This window comes from Thalassophryne amazonica, chromosome 11, assembly GCF_902500255.1.
Source record: "Thalassophryne amazonica chromosome 11, fThaAma1.1, whole genome shotgun sequence".
NCBI classification, from domain to species: Eukaryota; Metazoa; Chordata; class Actinopteri; order Batrachoidiformes; family Batrachoididae; genus Thalassophryne; species Thalassophryne amazonica.
Window position 1 is genome coordinate 58,737,974 of NC_047113.1, and position 21,204 is coordinate 58,759,177.

At 41.1% G+C, this 21,204-nt stretch overlaps 1 protein-coding gene across 2 annotated transcripts in view; it reads left to right on the plus strand.

The window, feature by feature from the left end:
- btk (Bruton agammaglobulinemia tyrosine kinase) overlaps positions 1–21,204 on the plus strand; it is a 44,568-nt gene that overhangs the window by 21,946 nt on the left and 1,418 nt on the right. Inside the window, exons 2-14 of one of the 2 annotated variants that reach the window (XM_034181884.1) lie at positions 2,869–3,027; positions 3,108–3,212; positions 9,827–9,908; positions 10,313–10,438; positions 10,524–10,588; positions 10,679–10,836; positions 15,252–15,314; positions 15,433–15,487; positions 15,573–15,652; positions 15,927–16,054; positions 16,315–16,386; positions 18,863–19,034; positions 20,036–20,255. In XM_034181884.1, coding sequence (XP_034037775.1) covers positions 2,869–3,027; positions 3,108–3,212; positions 9,827–9,908; positions 10,313–10,438; positions 10,524–10,588; positions 10,679–10,836; positions 15,252–15,314; positions 15,433–15,487; positions 15,573–15,652; positions 15,927–16,054; positions 16,315–16,386; positions 18,863–19,034; positions 20,036–20,255 — 1,485 coding nt within the window. The remainder of the gene's footprint in view (positions 1–2,868; positions 3,028–3,107; positions 3,213–9,826; positions 9,909–10,312; positions 10,439–10,523; positions 10,589–10,678; positions 10,837–15,251; positions 15,315–15,432; positions 15,488–15,572; positions 15,653–15,926; positions 16,055–16,314; positions 16,387–18,862; positions 19,035–20,035; positions 20,256–21,204) is intronic. The other variant, XM_034181885.1, reaches the window with a different exon arrangement.

Consider the following 21,204-nt stretch of genomic DNA (forward strand, 5'->3'; position numbering starts at 1 on the left):
GTCCATGTTTAATGTGCAAAAACATTTGGATCTAAGCGACAGCTCTGCAACTATACAGTTGTATGCACAAGTATGGGCACCCCTGATGATTTCCATGATTTTCCTTTAAAAATTATTGGTTGTTTGGATCAGCAAGTTCAGTTCAATAAATCATATAGCAGACACACACAGTGATATTTGAGAAGTGAAATGAAGCACCCCTGTGGGGGGGTGCTCCGGGAGTATGGGGTCCAGGGTCCTTTGCTAAGGGCTATCCGGTCCCTGTATGACCGCAGCAGGAGCTTGGTTCGCATTGCTGGTAGTAAGTCAAACCTGTTTCCAGTGCACGTTGGCCTCTGCCAGGTCTGCCCTTTGTCACCGGTTCTGTTCATTATTTTTATGGACAGAATTTCTAGGTGCAGCCAGGGTGTAGAGGGGGTCTGGTTTGGGAACCACAGAATCTTGTCTCTGCTGTTTGCGGACGATGTGGTTCTGTTGGCTTCGTCAAATCAGGACCTCTAGCGTGCACTGGGGCGGTTTGCAGCCGAGTGTGAAGCGTCCGGGATGAGAATCAGCACCTCCAAATCCGAGGCCATGGTTCTCGACCGGAAAAAGGTGCTTTGCCCTCTTCAGGTCGGTGGAGTGTCCTTGCCTCAAGTGGGGGAGTTTAAGTATCTCGGGGTCTTGTTCATGAGTGAGGGACGGATGGAGCGTGAGATCGATAGACAGATTGGTGCAGCATCTGCAGTGATGCGGTGGCTGTATCGGACCGTCGTGGTGAAGAGAGAGCTGAGTAGGGGGGCAAAGCTCTCGATTTACCGATCGATCTACGTTCCGATCCTCACCTATGGTCATGAGATTTGGCCCATGACCGAAAGAATGAGATCGCGAGTACAAGCGGCCGAGATGAGTTTCCTCCACAGGGTGGCTGGGCGCTCCCTTAGAGATAGGGTGAGGAGCTCGGTCACTCGGGAGGAGCTCGGAGTCGAGCCACTGCTCCTCCACATCGAAAGGAGTGAGTTGAGGTGGCTCGGGCATCTTTTCCGGATGCCCCCTGGACTCCTGGCTGGAGAGGTGTTCCGGGCACGTCCCATTGGGAGGAGGCCCCGGGGAAGACCCAGGACACGCTGGAGGGACTACATCTCTCGGCTGGCTTGGGAACGCCTTGGGGTTCCCCCGGAGGAGCTGAGGGAGGTGTGTGTGGATCGGGAGGTCTGGGCGGCTTTGCTTGAGCTGCTGCTCCCACGACCCGACTCCGGATAAAGCGGAAGAAAATGGATGGATGGATGGATGGATGGATGGATGGATGGATGGATGGAAATGAAATTTATAGGATTTACAGAAAGTGTGCAATAATTCTGTAAACAAAATTAGGCTGGTGCATAAACATTACTGTGCCTGTGGTCTTCCATGTCCTTACTATGTTCCTCACAGTGGAAACTGACAGCTGAAATCTCTGAGATGGCTTTTTGTATCCTTCCCCTAAACCATGATGTTGAACAATCTTTGTTTTCAGGTCATTTGAGAGTTGTTTAGAGGCTCCTATGTTGCCACTCATTAGAAGAGATGCAAAGAGGGGAAACATTTGTAAATGGCCACCTTAAATACCCTTTCTCATGATTGGATTCACTTGTGTAAGGAGATCAAGGGTCAATGAGCTTACCAAACCAATTTTGTGTTCCAATAATTAGTACTAAATGTATTCAAATCAGTAAAATGACAAGGGTGCCCAAATTTATGCTCCTGTCTAATTTTGTTTAAATAATTACTGCACACTTTCTGTAAATACTAGAAACTTCACTTCACTTCTCAAATATCAGTGTGTTCATGTGCTATGTGATATATTTAACTGAAATTTCTGATCCAGATAACCAATGATTTATAAAGGACAATCATGAAAGTTATCAGGGGTGCCCAAACTTTTGCATACAACTACAACTGTCCAATTTCTCCCATAAGTCTCAAAGAAATATAAGAGTAATGCCATTATAACATTTTCAGAAAAATCAGGAATTTAAAGCAAACAAACAAACAAAATAGATGATAGTGATCTTTAACTGGAAGCAGATTTAGTAAAAGAATGAATGAATGCTAAACATCTCATGTTTTTAAATAAATATCAACAAATAACATGAGTGTTTCCTTTTCATCAATGCTCAGTTTTATTCAGCTGGAAAATCCATAGATTTTCTTTTTAGTGATTTTGAGCATTTTTTTAATGTATTGTATTCTATTAGATAGGCTTTCCCAGTCACTTAATTGGGACGCAAACCCACCAAAGAAATCAAATTGGGGTTGGTAGGTTTTTTTAAATGAAATTTTTAACACTGAAACTATTCCTTTTATATTAATAATAATATTTAATCATATGTAGTAAATTTAAAATTTTTAATTAAAATTTTTTTGTGTTAAATTAACTCTATTTTGAGTGGGACCAACAAAATTCAGACACTGAGTTTATTTAACACTGCAAAATGTAACCTATACAGCAGCTTATACAATGTGCTTTGAAACAAAAACAATCCATTCATTCATCTTCTATACCCACTTACTCCAATTAAGGGTCAATGGAGCCTATCCCAGCAGTCATAGGGTGTGAGGCAGGATACACCCTGGACAGGACGCCAGTCTGTCACAAGGCCACATATAGACAAACACATTCGCACCTGCACGCACGCCTACGGTCAATTTAAAGTTTCCACTGTACCTAATCTGCATGTCTTTCGGATGTGGGAGGAAGCTGGCACACCCGGAGGGAACACGCAAACTCCGCACAGAAAAGTCCCAGGTGGGAAGCACTCCCACAGCCTTCTTGCTGTGAGGCAACATTGCTAACCATGTAAATAAAACAAGGGTTCACCAAGTTTTCTTCACTTGCTGTTCTTGTAGATTCACACTGACTTCGTCATGTCCAACAATATATTGGAAGAACTCTTCATCAAACGATCACAGCAGAAGAAGAAGACCTCTCCTCTGAACTACAAGGAGAGATGGTTTGTTCTGACCACAGAAAAAATTGCCTACTATGATTATGATCCCGAAAAAACGGTAAGTGTACGCAAATATGGCATGGTTACCTTCAGATTTCATGCAACATTTATTTGATTGTTTTGTTTTCTGGTAAACAGAAGCGAAAAGGTCTGAGGGGATCAGTTGACCTGGAAAAGATCAAGGGTGTAGAGCAAGTCCAGCCAGAACCTAACGGCCCGCAAGAGCGCATGTACGCATTCCAGGTAAACTTGCGGCGTGGCGATGTACCTCATTATCACTTCACTATTTTCACTGAGACACTTTTCGAAACCATCATCTACAACAACATACAGTCATCAAAAAAAATAATGCTGTTAGTTCATCAACATGGCAAAAACTGGCTATTTCAGAGGTGATTTTAACTGTGAGAATTGCTCCCAGGCTTTGGGAAAACATAGGCAAATTAATAAGCAAATTCAGTGACTGATTACATAGCCAGATAAATAAGTTCATGCTCTCCAGCAGACCCGGCGCCAGAAAAAAAAATATATTAAGGGGACAATGAGTTTATCACAGGGGGCGGGGGCGCCCCCCCCCCCACCAAAAAAAAGTGCGCACCGGAGGGGACGTGCCTCTGAGCGTGCGTAATGAATTGGGTGCGCTCCTGGAAAGCTCGTGTATTTAGGCTACACCGTTGTAAGAGACTGATTGAGTAAGGCCGGGTTCACACGGCAGGATAATTAGGCCGTTATCGGACCCGATCTTCCCCTTCTGACAATCTAAAGCCTGGTTCACACGGACAGGATTTTAAAATTATCTGTAGGTTTCCAAAACCTGAGAGACCACACACGTGAAGATAAAAAATCATGGATCTAACAGGTTTGGTCGTACAGTGTGTGGTGTTCAGCCACACGGTAAGGACAACAACACCACACACGAACATTTACAGTTCAGACAGGAAATCTTGCAAAATCTCTCGAGATTAAATGTGACTTCAGAGTAAACAAATGGAGGTACCTTGTGGAAATCAAAACAGCTGTTCTGACTTACCAGAAAGTCCGGTGGTCGCGCTGTATCCACTCCTTTAAAGAACACCCTTTTTCTTTTTGTATCGTTTTTTTCCCTCTATTTTAATTAGTCCACAAAGTACCTCCTTTTGTTTACTCTGAAGTCACGTTTAATCTCGAGAGATTTTGCGAGATTTCCTGGTGGTGTTGCTGAAGACACTTTTGTCCTATTTTGAAGAGCAGAGATGTTTTCTTTCGACTGGACTTCATGGTGTTCAGCTCATCAGTGGAAGTTTGGTTGTCTGCACAGCAAATGGTCCTGATTGGGACAAATAAAAATATTTCTTTAAATATAAAGAAACACTAAACAGTTTATATATAAAAAAAGGGGGGGGTGGAACGGCAAAAAAAAAAAAGATGGAAAAAAACGCCAGAAAAAATAAGTTATTTAAAGTTGAGCTTTTGTGGTGTCTGAAAAAAGCTGTAGCTTTGTTTGGTAAAAATATGAAAGACTGAACCATCTACAAATTAAAGCGTTCACTCAGATCAACTGTGCTAAAAAGCTAAGCTAACGTTAGCCGATCAATAAATCTTCACAGCAGTGCAGAAATGTCACGTTTTACTTTTATTTTATCCTCACCTTGATAAAGCTGCAGAACTAACCTCCGTTGGGCAAACTGGGACTTCGCATATATCCAAAAAGTGGGAGATTTCAGACTGAGTGGGTTTGCTCCATCACCCGGCTGCCTGCCACAGTCTGCCCAGGAATGATGCCTGAAGGCCGACTTCTCAGTGCGGGTCGGCCTGCTGTCGCGGTTCGATCGATATCCCACCAAGTCATCAGTCCTCCCTCGGTCGGCATCACTCCGAAAAGTAGCTACAAAAAAGCTTCTCCCAGCAGGGTGATGGGAGAATCGTTCTACTGCTGTTTTTTAAAGCTTTTTTGTGGTTCAGGCGTTTCTTTTTCTTTCTTTTTTTATTTTTATTTTTTGATAACTCTAACATCCGAGAGGATGAGGTTGATGACGTGAGGGGGCGTCACCCCCAAACGCCCCCTCGTGGCGCCGGGTCCGCTCCAGAGTGTTGACAGGTTAAGACAAAAACAATAAATCATGTAAGTCTCCAAATGAAAGGGGCATAAAATATGGATAAACCTATAAAACTGATTTAACGTTGGTTAACTTTGATGTACCAGATCAATAGAAAAAACAAGTTTGTTTTGCTTACGTAATATACCCTATACCTGTCTGCCATGTCTGGGATTGTTGCAGGGAAAAAACGTTATCATCACATGCATGATGGAAATTAGAAACAATTGTGTTTGAAGCTACATCTATGTAAACATGAGCCTATTTGTCAGTTTCTTTCATTTCCAAAGTGTAGGACCAAATTTAAATCCTTTCCAAACCTAAGTCTAATCCTAATCAGCAGGTCAGTCACTGGCTTGACCCGTTTTCATGAGGTTGTCATGATGTTTCAACCAACTACGCCCTGATACACACATATTGTATATTTCACGCACATGGCTCCTTCACTGCAACATTTCTGCATGTTGACAATTCCTTTTTGTGCTTTTACTTTGTACCCTCCACCAGCGAATTTGGAGGAGGTTATGTTTTTGCCCTGTTTGTTCATTTGTTTGTCTGTTTGTGAACAGCCTGGAGCCCACAATTTTTCATACATCATTATGAAATTTTTAGTCAAGGTCATAGGTCAAAGGGCATACTTAGGAAAAATCTTGGAAAAACCCTGTCAAAAAAATCATAACTGTCAAAAAAGATCAAATTTCTTTCATATTTGACAGCCTTATGTAGGATGGTATCCTTTATCGACTGACAAAGTTTGATCTGGATCTGATCCAGATTACAGATTTTGTGGCTATTTAAATTTAACATTGAAAACCCTATTTAATGTATATTTTACATTATATCCAAATCAAACGTGCCTCAATCACTCTCATATTTGAATGTGAGGTGCAGACTGGCACTCACTATCGCATGACAAACTTTGATCCGGATCTGATAGGTATTGTGGATTTAATGGATATTTGATTTTAACACCGAAAAGCCCCTTTAATCTATATTTTGTATTATATTTTATCTTATGAAAAGTCACTTTTAATAGGATTTAGACCTTGAAAAAATTTTCCAAGATCTAATTTTGTGGAATTGGGAACTAGTGTTGGTGGAGGTTTGCGGTCTACGAGCGCAGTGCTCTAGTTTCTTGTCTCGTTTTAGTTAGTATGGCAAAAGCAGGTTACTAGTCTGTATTGCGTTGGGACAGTTTTTACATTACGTTGCTTGCTTATGTTGTGATTTGTTGCTGCATAAATAAACTAAATTTAATTGATTGGAAACAGCCCAATATAACCACAGCATTTGTTGGCCACTGAGTAACTCCAGTAGAGCAGATGGTTATAACGTGCTTCAGGGCCCCTTCACACATAGTATGAAAAAGTACGAATGAGAGCGAATCACGGCGGAACAGCTCGTATGAGCGAACCATGAAAACATCAAGCCGACAGGCAGGCATGCATGATGCCGCTGCAACAATTTTGTGCATGCAGGAACACAGTGCAAGCAGCTGCGCGATATGTAACCACATCATGCAGCTGCTGTGAAAATAAAAAAATGCATGCCACCCACAGGATTCAAACCTGCAATTTCCAAAAGCTCTGACTGCCAGCCAGAAACTTTATCAATGAGCTACCATTGCTGTCTTGTAAAAGGTGCAGGAAAATGCCTAATATCAAGAATGACATGGACGTATTTAAAGAAAATACAACCACACACCCTATAAAAACACTGTATTTTATTGAATCCTTCTTATCAAGCGGGCAATACAAGTATGATACGTCTGTTCCTCTGTAGATGACCCATGGTCACAGATGTACAGTAGTGTTCAGAATAATAGTAGTGCTATGTGACTAAAAAGATTAATCCAGGTTTATTCTTACATGGGAAACAAGGTACCAGTAGATTCAGTAGATTCTCACAAATCCAACAAGACCAAACATTCCTTTTCTACTTTTTTTTTTACTAATAGCCCAATTTCATAGCCTTAAGAGTGTGCATATCATGAATGCTTGGTCTTGTTGGATTTTTGAGAATCTACTGGTACCTTGTTTCCCATGTGACAATAAGAAATATACTCAAAACCTGGATTAATCTTTTTAGTCACATAGCACTACTATTATTCTGAACACCACTGTACAGTCATAGTGCAGCAGATAACTGAAACAATCCTTCACATGGTTATGCAAGCATCAGATTTGGCATGAATGTTCTACATAAATCAGTGTTTTTGGAAAAAAGTGCTGGCCACGTGAAAATCCAATATGCCTATACCTGAATGTTATGGGGTAAAAACAGCAAGAATGGTAAGAAAGGTCAGTTTCAGTTTGCACGGGAGTCAAAAGTTAAAGTTGCACCAATTTTGGTAAGAAGTGGTGCAAATTATTGGTTGAAGTAATAGGATTAATAAATGGAATAGTTTTGACTGTGTTGAATGCTTGGTTTGCAGAGTAAATGTCAAACAATGTTTACATACATTGGATTCTATGACGTGACGTATGTTACCCTGTAATGTGACAACTAGGCATGACACATGGTGCAAACTATTACTTTTTAAAACCCTTTTAACTCAACCAATAATTTGCATCACATTTGACAAAAATTGGAGGAACTTTAACTTTTGACCCCTGTACAAACTGAAACTGACCTTTCTTACCATTTTTGCTGTTTTTACCCCATAACTCCATAACATTCAGTCATAGATAGCCCAAACTATACCTTTTGGGAATCTTTGTGATCAGACAGATAATGTGGTATAGCTTTCAATATGATTGGAGCATTTTTAAATTTTGACCCCTGTGTAATTGTTCATTGACCCCTACCTGGCCATCATATTGGATTTTCACGTGGCCAGCACTTTTTTCCCAAACACTGATTTATGTAGAACATTCATGCCAAATCTGATGCTTGCATAACCATGTGAACAATTCTGGCCAAAAGTCATACTTATCTGCTCCACTATCATGAAATGACATGAATGAAGCAGGGCACTCTTATCATGTCCACATCTGCTGGCGGCGTGTCCAGCTGGCCCTACGTGCGTGTCCTGCCCAACAAATGTGTCTTGTGGATGCCGCGCCACAGGACTGACACTGCATCATGTGGAACATAGCTCAAGTGGGTGACGTGACATTCAGGTTGCCCGCTGCCTGTTATGATCTGATGGTCCGTGTCACCTGGGGTAGCCTGTCAACGTGTGCACCATGCGGGCACTCGCTGCAGCCCATTGCAACAGCGATCTATGTTTTTCTGTATGTCCACATGAGGATAGCAATCACACACACGTGTCACAGTGGACAGTTGTTAGTTCATGTCCACCCAAATACGATACGTGTTCTCCAGCTGGGATGTCCAGAGCTACAAATCTCCACAGCTGCTCCTGTTGGCGGACACACTCCCTGTCAGTTCAGCGCACACACCAACGTGTCACTGTGTAAGTTTGCAAAGCCACACTCATGAGGCACTTAGACAAATTTCACATCCAGCTCGAAAGTGATCGTCTGATGACTGTTGTTGTGCTAATAGAGCAAATGGCCACACATTTTCTAAGTGTCATGCGAGCGGGGTTAGATGTTCGTGTGTCAGCTGGAATTTGGCTGACACCTGATGGGGTTGTACAGTGCACAATCTTCGATGGGGTCGTACAGAGCACAATCTGTCTTTCAGCCGCTGGTGTGCGCAAATACTTGTAGCAATAGGTGTCCGAGGTGTTGGAGGCAGCTACGATTTTACACGTATTGCATACGATTCCTGCTTTATGCGCACTTCATGTGCAATTCGACCACATTTGTACTATATGTGAAGGGGCCCTAAAGCCTGTCTTATCACCTTCCCAACCCAAAATTTACAATCAGGTTGGGGGACTGAACCAGTCGTCGTCTGATTACAAGCCTGCTTAGGCCACCACCATTTTTGGAATGGCAAGAAACTATTTACTGCGATGAAAATTCTGTGCAAGTACAATATAATTCATCTTTGGCCTTGTTTGCCATTTGTTTTTGTGTTTTTAAATTTCAGACAAAGTTGTCTATTCTTCTCATATTTACTGTAGTGAAAGCCCTCTGTGAAGAAGTGAAACCAACGGTTGGACGAGTCAGGGGCTTTCTGTCACCGACCAGGTGCTGCCATGAAATATATTTTATCTCTCAAGACCCAACTTTGTCAAACAGGCATGTGGTTAGCATAACCAAAAAGAAAACACACCAAAAATAGCAGTTTGTTTAAATGCCACTGAATACAATCACAATACGATTTGCAGAATTTTGTTTTACTATAAGGATTGTTCCCAAATATTTTCAATTGCATCCCACTTTGGATGGATGATAAAAACACATAAAGCTTATTAATAAATATATTGTAATAATATTCACAGGGTGGTGGCCAAGCGGCCAGTGCGGAAGGTTCCCAGTTCAAACCCCACACCTGCCCATTCTCCATGTAATGTGGAGTTGCATCAGGGAGGGCATCAGGTGTAAACTTGCGCCAAACCAACATGTGGATCCTTCTCTGATCTGCTGTGGTGACCCCAAGTGAAAAAAAACAAGGGAGAAGCCGAAGGGACGTACTGCTGTAATAAAATTCACATTTTTTTTCTACACATACTTGCAATGGCTTTGGCCAGCCCAGAGTTTGGGAACCGCTGTTGTACAGCAGTACATTAACATGATATGAATTTTTTTACAGCAGTCTCAACATTACATTGGAGAGCCATCGAGACATTAATAAAATAAATAAACATTTTTTAAAAATGGATAACATCCTTTTTAAAACTGCTGACAGTTGTTTGTTTTTTTACAGATTATTTATGATGAAGGGCCGCTGTACATATTTGCGAAGACAGAAGATATTCGGGATCGGTGGATAAAGAAGTTGAAAGAACGTTTGTATACATATATGATATTTGTACAATTGTTATGTTGTTACTCTTCACAGATAAGTACCTAAGCAATTCAAAGAATATATAAAAGAATTTTTAAAATAAAAATTGGAGTCAAAAATATTGACATTATACATACACACACACACACACACATATATATATATATATATATATATATATAAACTGTAAAAAAAAAAAAAAAACAGTATTGTTAAGCCTTTTTTATGATTTGTGACATTTTAATTTGTCTTTGTCTTGTTTTATAATGGCAATTATCTCTTTTCGCAAATAATGCCCTCGTGTATAATTAACATACTGAAACACAAATCTTTGCCTATGCAAATACAACTGCTGATTCCATGTAAAAGAAATCCTCCCACGTCAATGTCCTCTCTTATGTGCAGTGGTGCGTTTCAACAAGGATCTGTTGCAAAAGTACCATCCATGTTTCTGGGTGGATGGGATGTGGTTGTGCTGCCAACAGGAAGTTAAACAAGCTATGGGCTGCAAGGTGCTGCATGGTAAGAACGGTGAGAAAGAGTCTCCTTTCAAATGATCGTTACTGTAAACTTGACCTAATTACACTATTTATATGTTGAATTATCTCATTATTAGGTTTTACCTCTAAACCTTCTCGACTACGGGGATCCAGAAAACCACTTCCTCCAACTCCACAAGAGGTGGCTGTACTTTTATGCAAAATTTGTTGAGTTCAAAGAGGCATTTTTATTATTATTATTATTATTTATATCTGGCCTTTTTCTCCATAGCTGCCTGAGAGGCCGGACTGCTCTGTAGGTATGACCGTTATTGCTGAGTATAATTACACGCCAATGACGCCGCAGGACCTGGAGCTGAGGAAGGATGAAGAGTATACCATCCTCGAGATGTCTGACCCAAACTGGTGGAGGGCCCGGGACAGACACGGGTGAGATTAAGTTAATACCCAAACATAGAATAAGAAGAGCTGGCGTAGCATCACTGGCGAGCTACAAAAAATAATAATAAATTGAAGTACTTATTCATGGTTATAATGTGTAGGATTTTGAGGTGCTTATTAACAGAAATAGAGTATGGCCTTCATAATCATCTGCAACACTAAATTATACAATTTCAATTCATTCAATTTATTTTCATTTATATAGCGCCAAATCACAACAAAGTTGCCTCAAGGCGCTTCACACAGGTAAAGTCTAACCTTACCAACCCCCAGAGCTAGCACACAGGCGACAGTGGTAAGGAAAAACTCCCTATGATGATTTGAGGAAGAAACCTCAAGCAGACCAGAATCCAAGTGGTGACCCTCTGCTTGGGCCATGCTACCAACACAATTGACAAAACAATTTACAAAACGAATACACAGGAAATTTTGCTGGTGCACAGGAGGGTTGCGGAAACAGACACCACTCCCATCTCTGGATGGAGCCGCACCTCAAACAGAGAGAACAAAGAAAATCAGGCATCAGAAAGACAACAAATACAGTATAATTAGGCAGCATTAAGCAACAAGAAAAACAGAAGAAATACTAAGGTGCTCCCCGGCCACAAGCCCTACGGGCCCTGTCCCACTGGCGTTTAGGAGGATTTGCGTATGGATTGCACACAAAATTGGCCCATATTCGCCAAACATCCGCAATATCCGTGTAACATGCCTGTATGAGTTGGCCGTCATCCGAACACGTCCGTGATCATCCGCAGAGGCACGCATGTCCACAGCCAGGATTTTTGAGTAGCTCAAAAATCTGGATGTGGATAACATCCACCTTACATACTCCATACATACTCCATTCATACACAATACATACTCACTCTATGCGCTGTATATCTGCCGTTAACCGCTGATATCCGCAACTGATAGGGATTTGCGGCTTGGCAGCAGACCGGGACAGTGTGTAAAACAGATATATATCGTGCCCATCATGTCCACATCACAAACTAAAATATGTTGTAGCGAATGCATACAAATTGGCCACGAATAAAGCGTTTTTATTGCATCTGCTTTGCAGCTGATTTGCGGACAATCTGTGAATGCATAACAAGCACGTCACGTAAACCCAAAGTACTATATCTGGCAGAAAGCGACATACCTGCCTTTCAGTGCTGGTCCGGCTGTGTAAATCCACAAAGACGTAGCTGCTGCAATCGGGTCTCCAGGACTTTTATTTAACACCAACAAAAGGAAGAGTTGCTGTTTAGCCACAACTCATGCTGAAGTCTGTTTTCTGTGACACTCTCAAAAAAAAAAAACAAACAAAAAAAAAACACTGTCTCACACTCCGAGCGGCTTCCCCCCTCCTGCTCCCCAAACTCATGAACAGTTAATCCTCGCATGACACATGAACATTAACTCTGTGATCAACTTGTCCAAGTCCAGCAATTGCTCCAGAGGCTGTATTGTTGGTGTGAATAGTGATGCCAAAGGCCCGAGTGCGCTTATTTTATGACCGCAATGCAGATGCCGTGCACGCACAACACGTGCGCAATGCATTCATAATACACCCGTAATACTGCCGTGATAATTGCAATGCGTTTGACCCGTTTCCTCACTACATGCGTTATATAACCGTGATTGTTCTTCATATATTTGCTATATATTATTAATATATCCGTAATTCATACTGGGACATTTCTCATTTTTGGCCATTTTTGTTGCGGATGACAATGAACGCCCGTAATTTGTGTACTCAATTCATGCGCAATTGATCCTCTCCCCAGTGGGACAGGGCCCTAAGCTTCACTAAAAGACCCAGACTTTAGATAAAGTTGAGGCCGTGGCACACTCTGTTTCCTAATAAAATGAATTTAAAAGAGTAAAAAGCATAGAAATATACTATGCCAGTATCCTAGCCATACGAAAGGGAAAATAAGTGTGTCTTAAGTGTTGACTTGAAAATCTCTACAGAATGTGACTGTTTATTGATGCAGGGATATCATTCCACAGAACAGGGGCATGATAAGAGAAAGCTCTGTGACCCACAGTCTTTTTATTCATCCTAGGGACACAAAGTAGTCCTGCACCCTGAGAACGCAGAGCCCGGGCCGGTACATACGGTTTAATTAGGTCAACTAGGTAGGGAGATGCCAGTCCGTGAACAATTTTATAGGTTAGTAGCAGAAGCTTAAAATCTGATCTCACAGGGACAGGAAGCCAGTGAAGAGATGCCAAAATGGGTGTAATGTGGTCAAACTTTCTGCTTCCTGTCAAAATTCTGGCAGCAGCATTTTGAACCAATTGGAGACCCCTAATGCTGGACTGTGGTAAACCAGAAAATATAACATTGCAGTAGTCCAATCTAGAAGAAACAAATGCATGAATCAGGGTCTCAGCATCAACCATAGACAGGATGGGATGAATCTTCGCTATATTTCACAGGTGGATGAAAGCAGTCCTCATAATATCTCGAATGTGGAGGTCAAAGGACAACGTAGGATCAAAAATTACCCCAAGGTTCCTCACTTTGTCAGTGTCATATATGACACATAAGTGTTAGCTGATCAAATTGATGCCGATGTCTCACTGGACCAAGAACCATCATTTCGGTCTTATCAGAGTTTAAAAGTAGAAAATTGCTCGACATCTAGCTTTTCACTGTTACAAGGCAATCTACTAAGGATTTTTTGTGGATGAGATTACCAGTGGTTATCGACATGTGTAACTGTGTATCATCAGCATAGCAATGAAAGGTAATCCCAAAATGCCGCAATATGTGCCCAAGGGGTGCTAAATTAAGGGAGGAAAGCAGGGGGCATAAGAAGAACCCCTGTGGAACCCCAAATTTCATGTCCCTAAGGTTAGAAGCAGTGTTACTGTACAAAACACAGTGAGAACAACTGGTCAGGTATGACGTCAACCATCCAAGGGCACTCCCAGTAATCCCAAAATGATTCTCCAGCCTATCGAGTAGAATATGATGATCCACGGTATACACACTGTAGCTTTAACAAAACAGACTTGTATTGGAAATAACGTAACATTCATCTAATGTGCTACTTTAGACAAAGTCAAACACTCATCTCTCGAGCTGAAAAAAGAAAATCTTGTACAATGAATACAATAATTTAAGTACAGACGATGTCTACTTGCATTACATATTATTAAGGGCCCTGTCCCACTGGCGTTTAGGGGGATTTGCATATGGATTGCGCACAAAATTGGCCCATATTCGCCAAACATCCGCAATATCCGTGTAACATGCCTGTATGAGTCTGCTGTCATCCGAACACGCCCGTGATCATCCGCAGAGGCACACATGTCCGCAGCCAGGATTTTTGAGCTGTTCAAAAATCTGGATGCGGATAACATCCACCTTATATACTAACTCTATGCACTGTATATCTGCCGTTAACCGCTGATATCCGCAACTGACTGGGATTTGCGGCTTGGCAGCGGACTGGGACAGTGTGTAAAACAGATATATTGCGTGCCCATCATGTCCACATCACAAACTAAAATATGTTGTAGCGACTGCATACAAATTGGCCACGAATAAAGTGTTTTCATTATATCTGCTTTGCAGCTGATTTGCAGACAATCTGTGAATGCATAACAAACACGTCACGTAAACCCAAAGTACTATATGTGGCAGAAAGCAACATACCTGCCAGTCAGTGCCGGTCTGGCTGTGTAAATCCACAAAGACGTAGCTGCTGCAATCCAGGACTTTTATTTAACGGCAACAAAAGGAAGAGTTGCTGCCACAACTCACGCTGAAGTCTGTTTTCAGTGACACTCTCAAAAAAAAAAAAAAAAAACACAGTCTCACACCCGAGTGGCTTCACCCTCCCGCTCCCCAAACTCATGAACAGTTAACCCTCGCATGACAACAAGAACATTAACTCTGTGATCAACTTGTCCAAGTCCAGCACTTGCTCCAGAGCCTGTATTGTTGGTGTGAATAGTGATGCTGAAAGGAGCGAGTGCGCTTCTTTTATGGCCGCAATGCAGATGCCGTGCACCCGCAACACGTGCACGATGCATTCATAATACACCCGTAATACTGCCGTGATAATCTCAATGTGTCGGATCAGTTTCCTCACTACATGCATTGTATAACCGTGATTGTTCATCTTATATTCACTATATATTATTAATATATCCGTAATTCATATTGGGACATTTGTCATTTGTGGCCATTTTTGTTGCGGATGACAACGAACGCCCGTAATTTGTATACTCGATTCATGCGCAATTGATCCTCTCCCCAGTGGGACAGGGCCCTAAAGTTCTGAATGAATTTATTCAATGTACTTGCCAAACTAAAGTTCTGAATGAATTTATTCAATGTACTTGCCAAACTTTCAACATTTAGCCAAACTGAGCACTTTTGTTTGCTTGTTTTGTAGAAATGAAGGATTTATACCCAGTAATTACATTGTGGAAGCAACAACGGGACTAGAAAAATTTGAGTGAGTATGAGTACTATGTGTCTATCTGGAAAAAAAATATAGCTGTGATACACACATTTATTTTTAATGATTGAAGAAGTAGTACTCAAATGCTACATGCCTTCCCCACACTCCACAGTTGGTACTGCAAGAATATGAACAGAAGCCAAGCAGAAAACCTGCTGAAGACTGAGGTACAAGTAGTCGCGAATAGTATTAGTATTGTTTTATCTTTTATACCAACTTTATTTTCATTTGTGACATCTTTCCTGTGGCTAGAACAAAGATGGCGGGTTCTTGGTACGTGACTCAAGCAAGGCTGGGAAGTACACTGTGTCTTTGTTCAGCAAGGTTGCTGGGTGAGTAATGCTACTGGTGTTACACGCTGCTGCACCATTTACTCTATATCACATCCACAGGTAGTGTGCACGTAACAAAAGAAGAAGTGTTTATGATAGCGGAAACATAGCCCACAGAGGAGGAGAGATGCAAATTTTTCATGCAAATTCAGGCTCAATGTGTCTCCGGAGCTTTTTCACCACAAAACCGAAGATGTATTACTTGTATAGTTTATCCACAGGAGCCGGCTTCGTACAACCCTGGTTGAGTTTACCATTTGTTCTGTCTCAACAGGGAGATCAGTGGAATCTGCAAGCATTATAACATCTGCACGACCCCACAAGGCCAGTTTTACGTGGCACTCAAGCATAATTTCAGCAGCATCCCAGAGCTAATCAACTACCACCAGCACAACTCAGCAGGTTAAGACTTCTAACTAAACATTATAGATCTGTCATGAATTCATTTTTTATCATTCTAAGTCAGATATTCATCATATGATGCAGAGAACCTGTCCGGAAATGGAAAAGATTCAATAATAAAAAGAAATGAGCACAGAAACAAAATATAAAACAGGAAAATAGTAAATCTTTTCAAACTACTGCTTTGAAAAATGTTCTTGCTGGTATAAGTTGGGTTTTATATCTTGTACACAAAAGGTGTAACTTGTCTCCCTCATTAGGTATGGTTAGCAGGCTGAAATACATTGTATCAAATCGGGCACGGCCTCCATCGACAGCGGGACTTGGTTATGGTAAGAGTACAACCATATCAGTAATATTACGAGTGTGGCTAGAAATTATACGAGGTCTGTTAGAAAAGTATCAGACCTTTTTATTTTTTTCAAAAACCATATGGATTTGAATCACTTGTGATTGCAACAGCCAAGCTTGAACCTTCGTGCGCATGCGTGAGTTTTTTCACGCCTGTCGGTTGCGTCATTCGCCTGTGAGCAGGCTTTGTGTGAGCAGTGGTTCACCCCTCTTGTCGGATTTTTATTGCGAATAAATGAACGATTTGGAGCTTTGCTGCATCAAATTTTTCCAGAAACTGTGAGAGACCTCCAGGTGGACACCATTCGGAAAATTCAGATGGCTTTCAGGGACGATTTTGTGGGGATTACACAGATTAAGGAGTGCTCCAGCCGGTTTAAAGACCGCCCACAGCTGCTGAGAGCGCGCCGCGCTCCGAGCGCTGATCGACAGGCTCAAACCCCGCTGAATCAACCAGATCATTTCCAACGTGAAGGCTTTGTTGATCCGGGACGTCGTCTGACTTCCACAAAAAGGCAGAAGACGTGGACATCAGCACTTTTTCGGCACATTCCACTGTTACAGGAGTATTTTTCATGGAAAGAGGAGTGGAGGGATCCGCCACCGTGCCGCTCATGGCACGGCACAAAACCACCTCCGTGTTGGTCTCACAGGACGGTTTTCAGATGGCTTTCAGATGGCTTTTCAGTCGTGTGACTATCTGAGAAATTGTGCATGAGCTGGACATGCCAGGACTTGTCCTGTGAGGCTTCATCACGGCGTTGCTTTGTGCCATGCAGCTCCGTCGCAACGTGCGGAATTCCTCCGCACGTCTGTCTCAATGTGCCGAAAAAGTGCTGATGTCCACGTCTTCCGCAATTCCTCTGCTAGTCAGACGACGTCCCGGATCAACACAGCATCCAGTTTGGAAATGAACGGCACATTCCACTGTTACAGGAGTTTTTGTCATGGAAAGAGGAGCGGAGGAATTCCGTGCGTCGCGACAGACCTGCATGTCGCAAAGCAACGCCGTGATGAAGGCTCACAGGACATGTTGGGGCATGTCCAGCTCATGCACAATTTCTCGGATAGTCACATGACTGAAAAGCCATCTGAAAGCCATCTGAAAACCGTCCTGTGAGACCAACACGGAGGTGGTTTTGTGCCGCGCCATGAGCGGCATGGTGGCACATCCACCCACTCCTCTTTCCATGAAAAAAACTCCTGTAACAGTGGAATGTGCCGAAAAAGTGCTGATGTCCACGTCTTCTGCCTTTTTGTGGAAGTCAGACGACATCCACGATCAACAAAGCCTTCACGTTGGAAATGATCTGGTTGATTCAGCGGGGTTTCAGCCTGTCGATTGGCGCTCGGAGCGTGGCGCGCTCTCAGCAGCTGTGGGCGGTCTTTAAACCGGCTGGAGCACTCCTTAATCTGTGTAATCCCCATAAAATCATCCCTGAAAGCCATCTAAATTTTCCGAATGGTGTCCACCTGGAGGTCTCTCACAGTTTCTGGAAAAAATTGATGCAGCAAAGCTCCAAATCGTTCAGACATTTATTCGCAATAAAAATCCAACGAGAGGGGTGGACCACTGCTCACACAAAGCCTGCTCACAGGCGAATGACGCAACCGACAGGCGTGAAAAATCTCACGCATGCGCACGAAGGTTCAAGCTTGGCTGATGCAATCACACGTGATTCAAATCCATATGGTTTTTGAAAAAATAAAAAGGCCCGATACTTTTCTAACAGACCTCGTACAATGATCCCAAAGGGCCAATAACTGATCTTATTCATTTGATGTCTTTATTAAAACTGTATGCAAGACTGAAGCTACTTTTGCGATCACTGTTATGACACCTGTTGGTATTTTTTAAATCCAAATATTTTATAAAAACTGGCATTGTTTGTTTTATAGCATATATGTCACACTGGTATACTAATAATACAGTAAAGACACGCACATCCAAGATGTATAAAGAGGCATGCTGGATCAAAAGTAACGGATCAAAACCAAAAAAAAAGATCCACACAACTAGTGCGCTCCCGTGCAAAAAGCTTTATTAGATACAGGCAATGGTGACATTTTGGGCTCAGCCCGTGGATTTTTTCTGGTTTTGACACTGGTATACTAAGTCACACCTATTTCTCTAATATCAGCTCTTTAATTTGGGGTTTTTGTGCATTCCTGAAGTGTACTTTTTTATTATTGGTTCTTCTTTTAATATTAGAGTTTATTTTGTTTTTTGCTTTGATTCCCGAGGAAGTTCTATATAATAATAATAATAATAATAATAATAATAATAATAATAATAATAAATGTATGATTTTTCAGTTAATAAGTCGCAGGATCTCCCAAACTAGTAATAAATAAATAAATAAATAATACTTATTCTGCTGAAAATATGGTAGTTTTCTTTCTTAATCTGGATAGTACCCTCATAAACGTGTGTCATTATTATTTCTTGTGCTGCAGGTACTTGGGAAATAGACCCCCACTGTCTCACCTTCATCAAGGAGCTTGGCACTGGCCAATTTGGAGTGGTGAAGTATGGAAAGTGGCAGGGAAAACATGACGTAGCAATTAAGATGATTAGAGAAGGCTCCATGTCAGAAGACGATTTCATAGAAGAAGCCAAAATCATGATGTAAGTACAAGATAGAGATTACAGATCAAACAGAAGAACCATTTACATTTAAGATATTACATTTATAGTAATTATAGTTGAATGACACAGACTGTTATGTGCACTGCTCTGGATATGTCATGCTGGGAAGAATATTGTATCTCTGTTCAATGTGTGAGAGGAAAACCACCTCAAATTTGTTTAACTTTGTTGACTCTCAAAACGTGAATCTCCTGCAAATCGTGAATTAACCGCAAACCGTTAACAAAAATTTATGCAAACTGTGAATATCTGCAATTTTTATTATTGCAATTGTTATTATCATTTACTAAAGTATTGTGTAGTGTATATAACATGTTTTTAAGGTGTAGTCATTTATAAGCTCTGCTTCAGACTATTCCTTTCAGTATCATATTATATAATCATATTCAGTTTTGTACTGTCATTTTGTGTGAATCTGAATAAAAGTATTGAATTGAATTGAAAAATTGAACTGAATTGTCTACTGAAATGATGTCACATGATATCATAACATTTCATAGTTTCAATTTTTCTGTGATATTACTTTGAAAACATTATTTTGTGGTTTTGGGGACAAACAGCTGAGTCCTGATTTTTTTTTTTCAGAACGATCTCTGATTTAAATAGATATTCACTATATCTTTACAACTGTGCATTTGATAAATTTCTGATAAAACGTAAATATTTCTCCTGCTTTTTCATCAGTTGTGATTCTAAGCGTTCCATACATCATGAATAGACATATATGCGTAATGTCTGTATGTATACATGTATGTTTTGTTTGTTTTGTTCTTGTGGTTTGTTGCATTAATGATCAAAAAACTAATTTATAGCGATACCAAATATCCATAGTTGTGAAGAAATTCACGTTTTGCGAAATGTGCGCTCACATTTTGTGAGATTTTTTTTTTTAGTATTACCCTTTTGCAGATAATTCAGGATTTGCAGCAGAATCACGTTTTGCGGGTTAACAAACTTCCTTCTGCTTTTGGCCAAACCAGGAAGCTACACCATGAGAACCTGGTACAGCTGTACGGTGTGTGCACCAAGCAAAGACCTATTTACATAGTGACAGAGTATCTTTCCAATGGCTGTCTGCTGACATACCTGAAAGAGGGCCTGACGCAGCACCCGACATCCATCCAGCTCCTGGAGATGTGCAAAGACGTCTCTGAGGGCATGGCCTATCTTGAATCCAAGCAATACATCCACAGAGACCTGGTGAGACTCCGTATGTGCAATAGCACTGAAACAGCTATTTGATTCATGCATAATTGATCCACAAAGTCTCCAATAATCAATTCAGTTTATAGACGTGTGAATTCAATCACTTGGTTGCACCGACAGGGTACATATGCAGAAAAACTATGCTTTTATTATTACACCTTATATCCTTAAAAGGTGTTTTTCAGTATATAATTAGATACCAATCACTTCCACTTAGCAGAACTTGGCCAATCTTTTGACTCTGGATTTAGGGAATTTAAAAATGAGCTTGGTACATCCCTAATTTTACAACCCCAAATCAGACAGTGTGGAAAATGCCAATAAAAAATACACTGATGCTTACATTTACTTTGACTTCTGTTTCATTGCAGTCAGAATAACGCCAAGTTATTTCTTGTTTTGTGTGGTCAGCTTCATTGCATTTGTTAATATACACCCATTTCTGCATTTCAGGCCTGCAACATGTTCCAGAAAAGTTGGGATGGGGAAATGTAGGGCTCCTAAAAAGGGGGAAAAATTTAATGAACAGAATATGTCAACAGCTGATTGTAATTATGATTTAGTACAGAGGTAGTATCTACAAATGGCTGAGTCTTTGAAGAGCAAAGATGGGATCTTTGGTCAGCAAATGTGAGAAAATGATTGAAATGCTTAAAAACAATGCTCCTCAAAGAAAACCAGAAGGGATTTGCAATTTCCTTCCCCTACAGTGCATAATATTATTAAATGATTCAAACAATTTGGAGGAATTTCAGTATATAAAAAGCAAGGGTGTGATCTCCTATCCCTGAGATACCACTGCATCAAGAACAGTTATGCATCAATAGCTGATATAACCACACGGGCAAGGGATCAGTTTGTGAAACTTTTGTCAAGCACCACAATCAACCAGGGTCTGTCATGGAAACGCGGTTGCATCAGAGCCTTTCGCAAAGGTAAATTA